This window comes from Rhododendron vialii, chromosome 12a, assembly GCF_030253575.1.
Source record: "Rhododendron vialii isolate Sample 1 chromosome 12a, ASM3025357v1".
NCBI lineage: Eukaryota > Viridiplantae > Streptophyta > Magnoliopsida > Ericales > Ericaceae > Rhododendron > Rhododendron vialii.
The window spans coordinates 29173734-29190772 of NC_080568.1; the positions used below are offsets into that span (position 1 = coordinate 29173734).

The 17039-nt window shown below is 39.3% G+C and overlaps 2 protein-coding genes across 2 annotated transcripts; one reads left to right on the forward strand and one right to left on the reverse strand.

Annotated features, from left to right (window-relative positions):
- Positions 1-433: 433 nt before the first annotated feature.
- LOC131310868 (myb-related protein Zm38-like) lies at positions 434-2552 on the forward strand. The gene is made up of 3 exons (XM_058338112.1): positions 434-862; positions 1127-1256; positions 1583-2552. The coding sequence occupies exons 1-3, from the start codon at positions 583-585 to the stop codon at positions 2388-2390; spliced, it is 1218 nt and encodes a 405-aa protein (XP_058194095.1). The 5' UTR covers positions 434-582; the 3' UTR covers positions 2391-2552.
- Positions 2553-2627: 75 nt separating this feature from the next.
- Positions 2628-16591, reverse strand: LOC131310867 (diamine oxidase [copper-containing] 1, peroxisomal-like). The gene is made up of 12 exons (XM_058338111.1): positions 16018-16591; positions 13621-13730; positions 13191-13496; positions 12694-12806; positions 12258-12588; positions 11897-12112; positions 11559-11795; positions 9725-9910; positions 6732-6872; positions 5389-5657; positions 4802-4883; positions 2628-3018 (listed from the first exon to the last, which is right to left on the reverse strand). Exons 1-12 carry the CDS (start codon positions 16229-16231, stop codon positions 2887-2889), a joined length of 2337 nt encoding a protein of 778 aa, XP_058194094.1. The 5' UTR covers positions 16232-16591; the 3' UTR covers positions 2628-2886.
- Between the last annotated feature and the right edge of the window lie 448 nt (positions 16592-17039).

A 17039-nucleotide genomic window follows, 5' to 3' on the forward strand; every position in this document is an offset into this window, starting at 1 on the left:
CACGTAAATGTATTTCGCAAACATATCAATTGATATTCGATGAACATGATTCTGATATTTCAGATAAGCTCTAAAAAGTGAACGGTTCCAATTTGAGGTGCTCCGAAAAAGGCTCTTACAAAACTCTCTCCTACCCTTTGTGGAAATTGAGAAAATCCCATTAATTTTCTTTAAGAAACAAATGACTTGTGTTTTGGGATTCTTTTTTTGGGATAGGGGGCTCTCTCACGTGTATACCGTTATCATAGAACATAGATACGTTACCCCCACAATATCACTTTCATTGAGTTGTCATTCATCTTGCCCATTACTAATTCAGAGTAGTATTTTCTAGAGATGGAGATATCTTAAAACCCAATTCAGTGGAATGGAAAAGGCTGCACCAGATTTGCGTAAAAACCACTTGATTGCTCTCTCTCTCTCTCTCTCTCTCTCTCTCTCTCTCTCTCTCTCTCTCTCTCTCTCTCTCTCTCTCTCTCTCTCTCTCTCTCTCTCATGACTTGAAGTCTAAGTATGAGCCTCACCAGTCCCCTATAAATCATCACATGTTGATCAATATTTTTTGGCACTCTCAAACACCGCATGAAACCTACATTACTACATCTCACACCTCACTTTTCTGAAATTTTCACGAGCTCTCACAATATATCTTTCATATATCATCTTCTAGACTTCAATATTTTTCTAGTTGTTTTAGAAAACATTTTTTTATTGCATTTTCTTCAGCCAATGGGGCGCCATACCGAAAAGAAAAGGCCAAAATTAAGGAAAGGATTGTGGTCACCAGAAGAGGATGAAAAATTGAACAATTTCATATCTAGATTCGGGGTCGGTTGCTGGAGCACAGTTCCTAAACTAGCCGGTGAGTTTCCGATCACTACACATCATATTTGTTTTAACGGTTCAGATTTTAACAAAACTCTTCCAGTGAAGAATTAACTCTTCCCTAAAAGAGTTTTTTTGTTTTTTTAAATTTAGACCGTCGAATGCAAAGATGATTGGCTACGGTGAAATGGCAGAGTCTGCAGTCCAACTGCAGAGAAGCCTGATCCCTAAATGTTGTAGAGATGAAAACTTGCCTTCGGGTATGCATGTTTTTTTTATTTTTGGATTTTGATTGAAGCAGGTTTGGAGAGGTGTGGAAAGAGCTGTAGACTGAGGTGGATGAACTACTTGAGGCCTGATCTTAAAAGAGGAATGTTTTCACAACAAGAAGAGGATCTAATAATTAGTCTACATGAAGCTCTGGGCAACAGGTAAATTGATTGAAAAGAACCAAAATTTCAAAATCTCTCATTGCAAATTTGAAAATGGGTATTCATGTGTCCTATTTCGTTTATGTTTATTTTCAAAAACAGTTTTTTCAGAAAGTGTGCTCAAAGAGAAAACACCCATGTTTTCTTATTGTATTCATTTCAGATTGGAAGTATTTTTCGACAAATCGAAAGCTAACTTTCTGGAATTATGGACAAGCGGGCTGTTTCCGAAAGTTCGGAAACAGCTCGCCATGCGAGTTCGCATTATATTGTTAGAATGAATGTAGAAATCTGTTTCCATATATTTTTCCTGTCGTCGTTGGCAGGTGGGCTCAAATTTCAGCGCAATTGCCGGGAAGAACGGATAATGAGATAAAGAATTTTTGGAACTCTTGTTTGAAGAAGAAACTAATGAAGCAAGGAATTGATCCCAACACCCACAAGCCTATAAGAGAAAAAGAGGAGATAGAAGGGAAGAATTCCGCAGAAAAACCACCATTGGCTTGTCAGCAGATCAAAGCAGACCGTTCCGAGGTGGGTCCAATTTGGCCCTGCCCGGAGCAGGTTTCCGAGTTACGAAAAAACGAAATTGTTCCGACTATATCATCCTCAGTTGATATGGAACAAGAAGTTCACATTACCAACACAAATTACTTTGAAGGTAGAGGGAGAGAAGCCTCATTTGAGAAATTTGGAAGCAAACCAAACTTTGATCCCCCAATCCTATATGAAATCCAAGGGAGTTATGATCCATTTGGGTACAACTCAAATTTCTCAACAAATTATCATCAAAACCATTTGGAGGGTAATCACAATTTTGGATTCACTTCAGTTCCCGATTTAACTGATTTTTCAGATAATTCGGGTTCGATAATGAGTTCATTCTCATTCAATGAGGTGAAACAAAGTTCAAGCAATAGTTCCGATGCCAGCGTCGTGGAAAATAATGCAACAGTTTCATGGGTGCAGGAAAAATTAGAACCTGAGTTTGGGTTTCAGTTCAGTGGGATCAAATATGAAGAAATTAAGCCAAGTCTATGGCCAGGAGGGCAAATCGGGCACAATTCAGAAGCTTTCAGTAGCTATCCATTGATTACAGTATCAGAAAACTTGGATTTTTCCAGCAAATATTGATTTTAAATCCCCTTCCCTTTTTTTTTTCCCCCCTCCACAACAAAAAAAAAAACATACTGATATTGAGAGTACAGGTAAGTCCTACGTAAAGGTCTGAGGTGAGACTGTTTTTCTCTTTCGTGTTTTTGTTTCCCTTCTGGTAATAAGATGAAGTTTTGATCTCTCCTGTTTCGCAAACTGAAATTGTAATTCTCACCGCCTGCAAAAAACCATTGGGGCCACTGAAGATTTGCAAGGTAAACACGAAAACAGAGTTCATTCATACTGTCCAGACACCTTTTTCATATACAACGGGCAATGGCGGACACCAACATAGTTAAGAACTAATCACCATCGAAAGTCCCAAATACAAAGACAAAAGCGAATCCAACCACCAAAGATAGTTCCAAATCAGACAGAAAATGTCTAGGAATGTCCAGATTATGAACAAAAGAACCACTTAAAAACCCAAGGAGCTCCCAAACATAGCCTTCATCTGGAAGCAACAACCCGCCCTTCAAAGCTTTGCCACTAACCCATTTGGAATTGGCTTCACTACGGCACTATCTTTGTCACCTTCTTTGGCATCCAATTCACATGCACTGGGAGGGACATCGACTGCCGGAGAGCAGTTGAAGAACCCATGAGGCTGCATCCACAAGCATCGTTAAAGGATCAGGAGCTAAATGTCAGATTCATCCTATCCTCTTGTGAAGGACTTTGTATTCAAAGGAATATGGAGTTTACAAGGGTGTCAAAAATAATTTCCATGCATAATATGAGTGCCACGGTCTCGGATTATTGAACATCCTTCTTAAGCGACATTCTATGAAAAATGTTAAAGATACACTTCTCATTCTGATACGTATGCATCAAGAAATAGTGATTTAGAGGCGCTCATGCAATATAGGTCAGGACTACAGTTATTTTGCAATCCATAGACGCATGATACAAATCTACACAATGTTTGTGAACGAATTTATTTGTAATCTTGAAATCCAGTTCACTATTATCAATCAATCAACAATGATTACCATTACCGTAAACAGGGAAGTGCGTTCTCTGTGCAGTAGGACTTCATCTGATACGCACAACTATGTGGGTTCAACAGAAGGGAGGAAGATATACTTCAGGGACAGGGAAGTGATTTCTCCAAGGCATTGGAGGCTTAAGGGGGTGAATATTTCTTGACCCAACAGATTAACACACGTCCAACCATATACGAAGTTAAGAGGGTAAGGGCTGGCCATTCTTTGGCACAGGCATATAAATGGCACGACTTGGCCATACTATGCATGTACACAAAAAATGACATGGCAAATAATGGATTGGGTTGGGTTAGTATTGAGGAAATTCTGAAACAACAAAAACCTGCGACACACAACATGATTCCCACACCTACTAAGAACCTTTTACAAAACAAATCAAGATTTGCTGGCTAAGCAAAGGAGTGCTCCTAGTGGGATGACACTACCATATTCAGAAGGCTCAGCCAATGTGGCTTGTGATGGCTATAGGACAGCCACTTATTGGCATCTGCATATCAAAGGTCCACAATGGGAATTTGCGAAGGGGAGCTAACAAATAGTGAACCATTAAGTGAAATCAACAAATTTTCCTCAGTTCCTGCAACACTTCAGACATTATTTTTGACAGGCCTAGAGTTGATAGACCAACCATGGACAGATGTAGACCGTCAAACGACAGGATTGATCGCAACCAGTCAGGAAGCACACACATGCACATGAGACCTAAGCCACAAATCGTGATGTGGAAGCAGAAGTGGGAAAGCACGATTCCTAGAATTCACGTCCATATTTGGACACTCCCTCCGCCATTTAGTTAGTCCCTTTCGGAATTCCAACTTTTTGAGGCAACATGGAATTATTGTATTTCAATTCGAATATCAAAGCATACCAGCACTACCCTGTACTTCTCATTTCAAATAGTTTGTGAACCACTTACGAGGGGAAGTTTTGAAAATCTAACACTTTGATATTTCAAAGAGGACTAATCCTTTTAAACATTCCTAAAAAGGAATGGAGAAATAACACAGAGGACGGACTGGGCAACACAAATTCCTTGAAGTTAGAACGATAATAATTTAACATGTATGTGAGGTAATTGTTACGTTAAAGCCCGGGTTCCAGTTGACCCGATGAAGCAACAGCATCATTTCCGGTTTGCTCAAAGGTCCAGTTTTCGAAACGCTTGCTAGGATAGCAATTAGCTATTTGTGGGGTCTTAAAACCCAAAATGTGGGGTCTAGTGATCTATTGCTATTTTCATGTATTCACAAATCCAACATCATCTAAAGAAACCTGGCCAATCAAGACTTCACCAATGTGAAGGTAACAAACGTCAACGCACACAAGTGGCATAACAGGACAGTCTGTCAAATGAGAAATTTGTTTGGTTCTAAAATAACATACCTGAAGCATAAAACCAATGTGCTCCACTGGCATAACAGGCCAGTCCTCCAACCGAGGAACATGGGTGATTCCAAATACGTACCTGCAATAAACAAGAGTCAAAGCAGGAAAGTAATCCTGAAAGTCTTAAGTATTTTATTAATTACTCAAAATCTGAAAGCGAGTTGGCTAGCTTCTGTAAAGTCATACCCATAAGACCTACTCTCTCCGTCCCAATTTGTTTGTCCAATTGTCGAAATTCGCGTCTTTCAAAAATATACTTATATCTTACATTTTATAATGTTTTAATGATTTTGAAGATTTTGTATAATAAAACAAATTGAGATCTATCAAACAAGATCCATATTGCATGTTAAAAACATTACGAATTGAAAATTATAGACAATTCTTTGAGAGGTCAAACGCTCTCAAAAAGTCAAAGGGGACAAACAAACCGGGACGGAGGGAGTATTAAACAGTTTCAACAACCCAAGTGAAAACAACATTTTATCAAGTACACAAAGGATCAACAAATATAGAGCAAGACATGAAATCTCAGTAATTATTATTGCATGAAGTACCAGACACTTGCAAGATCACAAACTTACCAGAGAACGATGTCAGTTTCTTCCAGAGATCGGTTTTGTTTAACCCATGTAGCCAAACCCTCACCAACACGAGGGTTCTGATTAGGAAACTCTCCTCCAGGAAAATCTTCCCCACGTGCATATTGCGTAACCCACAGATTATGCTTCAAGAAAGCAGCCCTTCTCAAAAACTTGGCTTCAGGACCAGCTAATGGCAAACAGTTTGAACCAGGTATCAATTTGTAGCCAGTAAGCTGCCCAGTCCTGTTGACGGTTCTTGTATTCCTCACCTGAAATATAAGTTATATACCAGTAAACAACTAACACAGAACTTACAAGAGAAACACCATACACATCAAGTGATCAAACAGAACAGAGTAGCAGGAACACATTTCCTGTAAGAAATGAGGGGAATTGGAAATCTTTTGAAAAAGTTTGGAAACAAGGAAAATGATTAAAAAAATGCAACTGAAAAAAGTAAACAAAAACTAAAGCCTGTCTAAAATCTAAACATGAGTAACCAACCAATTAAATAACTAAACATATGAGTTAGACTGAATTACGATTGCTACTGAGCACAAGATTTCTGCCAAACAATATTAGAGTATATAGAAAATAATAAAGGTAAGGAGGTCTGTTGGGGACAAGAACTGGGGTTGTCCATGAAAATTATAGCAAAAAAATGGACAACATATTAAAGGGTGATTCTATGTGAACCCAAGGAACGATCTCTAAAAACCTCAAATATTTTCACGCCCACTTAAAGTTTTAGTGTAACATCAAAATCTCCATATCTTCAACAAACTCTTACCCTAAAATTGTCCACATGAGGCCCATCTACAATTCTAAAATAGTGGTGTGAGATTGTAATTCAGATGGCTGACGTGCTGCTGCTGGTGTTTGGGGTGGTGTGTGTGTGTGTGTGTGTGGGGGGGGGGGGGGGGGGGGGGGGGGGGGGGGGGGGGGGGTTGCGGTTCGGGGCAGCTGCTGGCGGTGGTGGGCTTGGTGGCTGGTGATTAAAGGTAGAGATAAATTAAAGATTAATTATATGAAGATACGGTAGTTTGGAAGTAGAGTAACTGAGTAATTATACGAAGCAGGAGTAAAAAGGAACTGGGCTTAGAAAGAATGTTCCTGAGTTCAAACAAAATCACCCGATATTAAGTGTCAGAAGGGAACAATATGAAAATGCATCTGTACATCATCAACACAAGCACAAGGGCACATCCAAAAACTCGTGAACAAAGTCAAAACAGTAGCTCTATTATAGCAGCAAACTGAAACAATTCTCTGGAATTCTGCATGAGAGCGCGAAACCAGATAGGACCATATCCACAAATATGAATCTCAGTGTGGATTCTTACAATCCAGTGGCGACCAGACAATGGGTTACAATCACGTATCGCTTGCAGTTCTGATCTAAGCAATGTCTCTTCGGCATAGAATGCATTGTTGTGAATATTATTCTTCCCAGGTTCTTCAACTTTAACATTCACCTCAACAACCTAACATTTACCAGCACAAAAGAACGTTAATTAAATCCATAATTTAACTCATCGTATAACCTTGAAACAACATGCATTTTCGTAGATGCCCAATTGGTCAATCTATGAGATCCAAATGTCCACCACAATTGATGATCATCCAATACTAAATGTGGAACTATCAGTATGATCTGAATGAAGAACAGAACATTGTAATCAATCACAATCCGTGCATCGTAATAGGCCAGTTGCAAAGAAGAAATCTGAATCATGGCAAATATTTTTCATGTTGGAAAGTAGTTAGTCAGCTGCTTTTTAACTGGATGCTTTCACACAGTCCATGCGTATTGACAAGGTTATAGAACATTTCTTACTTCAATTTCTGGATTATCTTTGGTAATCCTCATTATCTGTGAGTCCTGCCTGCATCGATCTCCCTTTCGTGTCTCAACATAAAAACTTGTACGAATATCATAAACCATGTTTGCAATAGACTATTGTCATTGCTCCCAAGTCACTACAGTCAATCGACGAATCTGATCTCTTCTCTCTCATGTTTCTTCATGGCGATGAATGAACATATGCTCTTTTTACACATTTAAGTGACATGATCCTTCACACCATGTGCTCATGAATCTAGTTCTAAACATACCCAAGCTTATATCTGTCCAACCATGTACACAAATTACCTTATGAAAGACAACACTTTTTTCCTGGCCAACCCGTTGACAAGCAAATCTGCAATTGGCATAGCTTATTCGTCTTTGGGAGTCATATGAAGCATAGATGCTCTATTTTGGCCTCCGTATCACGTATTGTATCCGTATCGGATACCGATACTCTCCGGATGCGTATCCAAATACGATTTTTTAAAGTATTCTGCTTTTAGAATTATTTTTTGGTATCCCGATACGTTTCGGATATGCGCGGATACTCTTGGATACGCTCCGGATACGTATCCAACACGTTTTTTTTTTTAAAGTTTCCTACTTTTAGAATTATTTTTTGGTATACCAATACGTTTTGGATACGCGCGAGGGTAAATATGTTATTACTTAAAATATATGGGTTAAAATTGCAAGTAGGACTATATTTTTCTTCTTCCCCCACTAATCGACACCAGAAACACACCGACGATATCCTCTCTCTCTCTCTCGTGTGTACTTATATATATATATATATATATACACACACACAGTTATATATAACTATATGTAAATATATCTCTCTCGGCATGTGAAATGGTGATCTTGTGTAATGAAAAACTTTAATCATTAATGAAATTTTAGGAATTAAAAATTACATATATAATATATTTTTTATTTACTTTTATATTCAACGTATCCCCCAACGTATGGTATCCTTCTTTTTGGAAAAATCACGTATCCGCGTATCCGTATCGTATCCGTATCCCATATCCATATCTGTGCTTCTTAGTAATAAGACTGTCATGGGGATAAAATGTTGAAAGTCAATACAGATCTGAAACTTTCCATTCTCTTAATTACAAGGCATGCTCTCTGTCCAATACAACAGACAACATGGATTCCTTGACATAGAAAGAAACTTAAAATCTAAGTCCTCAAGACTTAGTCCTCAGTAGCTTGAGAGGGAGTGAAACAACATATGGTTTCCCCTCCTGCATTCAGTAGAACAGTGATTGTACCCTATCATCAAGCCACTCACTAATTAGTGTAACTTTTAATGCCATCAGAGTATGCAAATCCTAAGTAATATGGAGCCATAGGTTGTCTTAGTAATGTCTCGAAATGCTCCATGTTTGAAGTTTAACGCTCCAACAATGACGAATGGTTTCATGCAAGTCAGATTCAGAATAAAAGCACTATGTTCTCTTTGTTGAACTGCATTTTTGTATTGTCCTATGTTAGTGGATTTGGCTATGTGTCTAAGTGTCAGATTCTTATTATTTCCATCTCAAGGAGACAGGGATTTGCCAAATTATTAAAATTCCTCAGTATGTTTTTTTTTATCTTCTCGGATAAATATTGTTTACATTGTTTCTTACGGCGTTTCATGCATAATATAGGAGTTTCATGCATAGCTAAGGGGAAATTCGAATTGGAAAATACTCTTGCTAGGTGAATGTCTAACTAAAGATGTTCAACACAGATCTCATACCCTCCATGTATAATTCTTGCAAGTAAATTTCGTAGGTCACGCCACATTCCCTATCTTACCAATGCTTTAATCTCCACCTCTAACAGAATCTTTTTTGCTTAAAAGGCGAGCAAAAGACAAAATGTGACATCCGTATTCATGTTAAACATCAGGAAACTATAACTCAAGCATGTAATAAACTAATTTTCTAAGTTCCCCAGAAAGGCTGGACCTGCAAACCTTTACTTTTCTCAGAGGCACAATGCAGTGTTGTCACTGGGTTATGGAATGGCAGACTTTAGTGTACAGCATTACTGAAATCTAGTATCATGTCAACTTCATTTATCTCCATATAAGGTGAGAACAGCCTTTACACCAATGCAGATTATATAATTAATGTAGCTTCCAACATTCTTCGCTAATATATGGTTCTATATTCGTGAAAGCAAACAAGAAACAATTATATGTAACCATGTAAATACAATGAAAGATACGCCTACACACTGGTGAACACACACATACAGATGCAACATAAGTTCTGCTTCTCTACACCTATACCATTGTAGAGTTATTTTGCCACCATTTTTCAGTGATTAACTGCCATGTCGACACATCCTTTCGCTACGTACTTCCGTATGTTAAGAGCCTTACTGGTGTCATATTTGGCACCATAGGCTTGTTTGTGGACCAATACAACATAAATTGATCAGTCAGATCAGATCATTGCGAATATGAAAACAGGCTCAGGCAGATACCTGATTGTATGCTTCTCCTGGCTTGCAATCGACAGCCATATCCATGCGAGCAACGAAGAAGTGCTGATGAACTGGTGCATACAACCCTGGAGCAATCATTGTACCATATTTTCGAGTTTCTCCAGGCTGCAGTGCTCCTAAGCTGAGAATTCCAGTGAGTTTCACTTCAGCTTCAATTTTTCCATCCTGTAACCGCCAAAAAAAAGTAGTTTACAAACTCCTATTCTCAGGATGGTCATCTATAAAGCTGAATATGAGTATATTAATGTCAGAAAGAACTTCAGGGGAACTGATGAAAATAAGAAAAGACAAGCAGCAGAAAGTTCAATGAGCGAAAAATAAATTCCGAATCCAATAATGCCGATGCCTCAACCTGAAGCAGATACAATTAGCAAAGTAGAGCCACAAATGTATGCTCACACAGAACAAAATCTAGTACAGCCAAAAGGTACTTATGCACAAATATAGATATCTAATATAGTTTCTTCAAATCTGGCAATGCTAAGATTGGCAATATGAAGCTCTAACACAATAGTTACTACAAATCTACTTCAAGTCGACAGTCCACAAACAATGACAAATACTCCTATATTTTTCACCCTTCAAGAAGCAGCGTTGTTTACCTGACTTTTTTTTCTTCAAAGCAAAACATATAGAAAAAGTAAACAAGGTTCTGGGGAACTCAACCACTTCTTCATCATTACCAAAAACAGAAGAAATAGCAAGAAGAAGTGAACATAAAAAATTTATTCCTGGAACAGCTTCGCTAAAATATCGTGCAATTGTTTCCTTCACGAAATACATGTCTGACTGATACTTGCACCAACTTTATCATTACAAAAATACAACCACAAAATTGATTAGATAACGATGTTTATTAGAGCTCATCTTGGGAGAGGTCTTGGGTTCAAGTCTCTCAATTTGCATTTGTTCCTTGTCTGCATTATGTTTCTCCCCTTAGCATTCTCTAGGCTTTCGAAGGCTTCTAAACTAGAATCTCTCAGTTGATTGCCCCAAGGTTTGTGCCTAAGTGCACCTTGTCTCGTTACGATCCCTATGTTATGGTTCCTTTGTTTCTCTCTCCACGTGCAAGTGAGGGGTTGCACGTGCGGGGGTGTATTAGAGCTTGACTCACCTTGGTTAATTATCACCTCCAAAACTAGTTACGAGCTTGGGCAGCCTCTCCACTCACTACCAATTTTTTGAGTTGGATGTGATAACAATGTTAATCTTTGTTTTTAACTGTTGAACCACTATTCTACAATCTGTTTCCGCTTCTAGAAGCTGAGTTCCCAAACCAGCTGCCAACTTGATACTATCTCTAAGGGCCCAAATTTCAGCAGCCAAAGCAGAAGCTGAACCAATGCATCGATTGAAGCCCCAAACGCATGAGTCACATGACCCATAAAAGTCACTAGTAAGGCCACCTGCTACAGCTATTTACATATAGATGCTTGAGAGGCCCCATCAACATTGAGAGTTTAAACCAACCTACTGGGGGAGGTTTCCACCCAACTAAAACAGATTGGCCAGAAGGAAATTTCCCAGAATCCGTGAAAAACTGCAATTCCCAGCCTCTGCCAATGATGATTTTTGAGAGAAAATTCCCTCACTTGTTTTAGAAAATTCCAAATCAAAATGAAGCCTAACTTGCAACCAGTTTTCTAAACAACTGCAACTTTATGATTAGGCAATTAAATGGATAAGAAAACTCTGGCCAAGAACAGAAAACTGAGTTCCAAACATTATTGAATCAGCATCAAAGAAAGTGCCGACCAACAAATTATTCATCGCAAGGAAATTAAGTATCCAGCAATGTATGCACTTTACTTACCTGATAGAAGTGCCAGAAGAATCCATACTCATAATTTGCCACGGTACATATAAATGAAACTGTCAGCCTCCTACACCTCCGACCTTCTGCTAAGCCAGTTCTCCAGTCTTGGTGTTTCCAAAGGATTCCACAATCCTCTTCGTGCAAACAAACACAATTTTCAGTTGTTTCGACACCTCCAGTAAAATTTGTGAAATGGGCATCAAAGTACTTGATATATCCTAAACAGTCACATCCCTGTTGCGATAGTACGTATAGGAAGGGCAAACTTTAGACCTAAAACAACGAACAATAGTATCAAAGGTGAGAAAATCAACAGTATGTGAAATATCACAAACCTTCTTAAGGGAGTGCGCATTTTTTCCTAGGCCATCTTCTCCTGCATCAAATGCATTCTTCCTGTAATGTGGTTCATTTGGATCTCCATAAGGCACAACCATTTCCACAAAACTCAACCTATGTGCAACAGGTCTTCGACCTCGACTACCATCGACATATGCGATAGAATGTATAACCAAACCCTCTCTAGGAGTGAAACCAATTCGAAAATTCCACTGCCGCCAACAAGCAAGAAAAAAAACAAGCCATTACAATAAAAGAAGTTTTGATTGTGATGGAGAAATCACACTACGGTTCAAGAAAGCAAGCTTTGAATGCTTAGCTCAATTAATAAAACAGATCAGTAAAAGCAATAACTACCTTCTGCCACTCCACATAATGACCATTAACACGAAAGCTTGGACCCTCCGGCTGAATGATATGTAGGGGCTTTACGTCACTTCTATCAACCCCAGCTCTTGTTTCACCAGGAGTATAGTTCCTCAATGGATCAGCTGGGGGTAAGGGGACAAATTTGCGGTCTTCAAACTCTATCACCACCATGTTTTGCATATCCACAAGTACATGAATGCCTTCAACTGGACGTGCATAACCATTTTCCATTGGACAGTCACTTTCTGTTCTACAAAATATAAGTGGTTTGGCAAGTCTGCGGCTAGGAGCATCTGCATTACTATGATAACCAACACACCTAGAGGAAGTGCAGGGCAGAAAGTTGCATCAAAAAATATTCAAACTACAGTAGAGATCAACAGTAGAAGTATAGAAAAACCAAAAAAATGCAGATTTAACTAACCAGGCATCAACCATTAAAAGATCCATATCCTCAACACCTCTCTTCTTCATTGACTCTCGAAACGGAGGATAATCTTTCACAACAGCTTCACATTCAGCATATTCTTCGGCATCCTGAGATTGAAAAGTAAGATTTTGAACACAAGATACCCAAATTAATATAAAGAAATAACAAACAACAAGTACAACTAAAACTTAAAGTATTTAAGTTGTGGGAAAAGACTAGTTAATAACATCCTTTTTTGGAACTATGGGAAGCAACTTCCAAGCCAACCCATGTCGTTAGTCCTAGACTAAATCTTGCTGAACCACTTTCAGGATAACTATGGGTTTACCGTCAATTCAAGCGTAGAAGAGTTTTGTTTTGTATTTAAACCAGATTGGCAGAAGGAAAAAAAACCAAACAAGGAGCTTCACTATGCTCCCTCTTCAACCACTCATCTGTATGGTGAATGAGACCTCAATAACAGAATAGTCTCCAAAAAAGATAAGACATACCATTGGAGGCTGAACATCTCGAACAACTTCAGTAGAAGCTACTTTCCCCCTGTGATGTCCGCCTCGAGTTGTTGCATGTACTTCCGTCAGTTCAACTATCCATATGCTTGTCTCGTTTGATTTTTTGTTGTAAACGATCAGTCTAGCTCGCCTTGGAGGGAGCTTACTAGGAATTATAGGCCCGCCTTTGATCCTGGGCAGTAATGATGGTTGGAAAGGGGGAAAGAAATATGCATCAGCCAAAGCAACAACATGCTTCTCTGGTTCCAACAGAACCACTTCAACAAATCGCATGCTATCTCTGACCTGAATGGATAGAAGGATTACACTACCGTTGGGAAGAAAACAAGATAAGTACATCACACTCGAACAGCACTTGCACATAAAAAGCAAAAAAAAAAAAAAAACAAATCGGATTGTAATGACAAACCTCAGGTGTGGCTCCAGCTGCCCTCACAGTTGCCACAGCCACAGCAATTTCAGCAGCAGATAATGGGTCCAAAGGATGGCTGCTTTGAGCCCTTAGCATGGTCTGGACCCCTGCAAAGGCAAGGCATCATTCAACCAACTTTAAAAAACATGACATACTTTTTTGTTGACAATGGTCTCCGATGATATTAACAACAAAAGCAAGAAGAATTAATGACAGAGTCTCGGACAAACCACAAGAATAATTCTTGTAGAACTACATCTAGATGATCAGTAACATTACCAATAACAGAAATATTTTAGTCAGCCAAAAATTAGTAGAATAAAAGGTTTCTGTAGATACTATAGCGTATATTTAAATCATCTATATAGCAATTAGTTTTAAATGAATAATATGATTATAACAAGAAGAATATACATTGGATCATGCACTTGAAAATTCCGAATCCCTGTGTTGTTAGTGTGAAGGAGACCGAGACAATAAGCAGCATACAGTACTCACTTTTTTTTTCTTCATTGGGTGGAACTTTAAACAAGTGCAGTTACCATTGCACTAACTTTTCTGCTCATCACACAATGATCGTCTGTCCACCGTGCATCACATTAAGCACAGTCAACTATGTGCATAAGCATTCCAGTGACTCTAAAGCATAATATAATATACCAAAATGGGAGAATGGGGACTACAAGTGGATTATCTGCATGGCCTCTGCAATCAGGGGGAGGGATCTCATGATCATCTCTTTTTTCAGTGTGGCTTCTCTAGCATTACATGGAAGTGTGGAACAATTTATTGAGGAAGAACGAGATGAACACGCTGCGTAACAACAAAAAGAATATCATACTGAACTTCATTGGTCGCTCATCCTTTTAACAGGAATTCATGCAGAGATTTAGTTTATAAGTTATTCTTGGTTGTGCTACATACAAATTGTGAATGGAAAGAAAGGCGAGAGCTTTCAGCCATAATTCAAGAGATCCTAGTGCCTTCCAGGCACATTGAAGCTAATATTCGACAAGATCGATCTTGGAGCACGGTGGATGCCACCTGGCCCACTGGAAACTATTTCCTTGGCCTGGAATAGATCCACTAACATCTTCAAGAGTAACAAACTCAGGAAAAATAATGCTTGACTGCCTTCTTTTGTTCCTGCCTTCTGTCTCCCTTGTTTCTCAAGGAAGGTTATTGAGATTGATTAGACGTATGCCCAGTGATGAGTTATTGTTGTTTGGGTGGATAAACTTCCAAATTACCAGAAACAAAATTGAAATTTATTACATGTTCAGACAATGCAAAAGTAGGACATATCACCATATGGCAAATGTGAAATTGCAATTATCATGCACCAAAATCAGATTAAGAAAAATATAAGACTCTAAAAACAGAAAGACCAAATAAAACCAAGGAACAAAGGCCTTTGGTAATTGCCTGGGCAATAGAAAGACCAAACAACAGTATATGGCATCCCTACAGAACAATGAGAGAATCTAAATGACAACAAGAATCTGAACGGTAACTAGTAGCTTAGTACTACATCAAATGCACAACATAATAAAACAAAATCTGCCCGTCCCTTTGAATACAGGAAAATAGATTCTGATTCTCAAAAACAATAAACTTGCAATATGAGTCCAACAATTACAGCTGGAACTCCCCAAAAAGTAGTTCTCACATTGTAGAATATTCTACTGTTATTCTAATTAGAACTGCAGAAACTGATCTGCCCAACTTTTACTCTTTAGCGTAGTAAAGTTCAGAACAAGTATTTCCATTCCCCAACATACAGCATATAAAAGAAATATGCCTACGCTACCGGTAAATCTAAACCGTTTGATCTTGTCTTTCCTTAGATATTCCTTGCATTTTTCTATAATTTCTCAGCCATATCGTTCACCTAGATCACTGTTAAGGCCAATGACGATGAAATTGACAGAAACCTGCTGATACATCAGCCAAACCAACAAACACGTACGCTTGAAGAAAAATCCAGAACATAAAGAAGAACGCAAGACATGGAGCCGACCAAGAACGCGAGACACGCGGAGATTTTTACAAAGCTCCCAACCAAGAACGCACACAGATTTTTACGTGGCTCCCCAACTGTGTAGTTGAGTACATCCATGGCTCGCCTCAGTTTTCACTGTGTATCGAACGAAGACAGTACAAGATACATTTAAGGTGGAACCCCTGATAGTGAGTGAAGCGCGACCCAAATCAAATCAGGCTTCACAAGCCCAACCATAACACTCAACAAAAACGATTAAACGCAAAAGCAAGACACAAAAAACACGGCGTTCTAATCTAATCACCATCCCGATCTAATACCAGGATCACCGAAATAATATCGAGATTTTATTTTCTATGAGTGAGACTGAGTGTGAGAGAGAGAGAGAGAACCTTTGGCGGGCGCATTCGCGGAAGGTTCAGCGCGAATCAAGGGCGCCACGGCAGCTTGTTTCTTCGGCTGATCCTTGGCGCGCCGATCGCCGGCCTTCCAATCCTGCACCACCACCACCTCCGCCTCCGCGGGCACGGCGGCCGAAGCAGCGCGAGGGACGACGGGGGCGGAAGAATCGCAACAAGGCGGCGCCGTTTTCGGAGCTGGGGCCATTGTAGGGGGTTAGCAATCTCACCAAATCCACCGCAGTAGCGAGTGCAATCTACTGACATACAGCAATCCCTCTGTGGCACCACCACCACTCTCTCTCTCCCCCTCTCTCTCTCTCTCTCCTCCGCACCACTCCCCACTCTGCTCTCTCTCCCCTATATATGCATGAATGTGTTCTCACCAAAACAGAGAGGACAGAAAAACCAGTGCGCGAGTCCTTTCGAGAAACTAGGGCTCCCTGTAACGGACAATGCGTCTTTAAATTCACGAGATTTGAAACGGAGAGAGAGAGAGAGAGAGATTATAGAAAGTTGGGATTTTAGAGAGAGGAAATTGGATTTGCAGAGAGAGAGAGAGAGAGAGAGAGAGCAGAGGGGGAGTCGTTATATGGGCGAGGGTACCACTACTACCACGTGCACTGCCCCCTGATTTAGAGTTTTTTCCTTTCTTTCTTTTTTTCTTTTTTTTTGACTAATTAGTATTTTCTTTTTGGTTTGGAAATGGATTTTACTTATCGGAGGGACCAGGGAGATAAGTGGAGAGAGTAAAAGGGTGGGTGATAGGAGCATCTACTTTTTGCTTATGGACACAAGTTAAGGACCAAGAAAACTTTTGATATTTGCATGATAAGGCCAAACATTTCATTGCAATTATTAAATAAGGACTCCTGGGAATCCCAACTTTCTCATTCGACCTTCGCGATCATTTTTATGCCATTCAAAAAAAAAAGTGGGGACAAGAAAATAATTTCCATTAGGCTTTTGGATTTGTTACCTTGATTGCCTCTATTGCGGTTGGTTCTTTATTTTTA

Excerpts from the sequence above, each read along its gene's own strand:
- LOC131310868 (XM_058338112.1), top strand. The coding sequence starts at position 583 with ATGAAACCTACATTACTACATCTCACACCTCACTTTTCTGAAATTTTC. Across the intron at positions 863-1,126 it reads CACAGTTCCTAAACTAGCCG|GTTTGGAGAGGTGTGGAAAG; the intron begins GTGAGTTTCCGA and ends TGATTGAAGCAG. Across the intron at positions 1,257-1,582 it reads CATGAAGCTCTGGGCAACAG|GTGGGCTCAAATTTCAGCGC; the intron begins GTAAATTGATTG and ends CGTCGTTGGCAG.
- LOC131310867 (XM_058338111.1), bottom strand. The coding sequence starts at position 16,231 with ATGGCCCCAGCTCCGAAAACGGCGCCGCCTTGTTGCGATTCTTCCGCC. Across the intron at positions 11,796-11,896 it reads ATGCGCACTCCCTTAAGAAG|GGATGTGACTGTTTAGGATA; the intron begins GTTTGTGATATT and ends CTATCGCAACAG. Across the intron at positions 3,019-4,801 it reads ACATTGGTTTTATGCTTCAG|CCTCATGGGTTCTTCAACTG; the intron begins GTATGTTATTTT and ends TTGTGGATGCAG.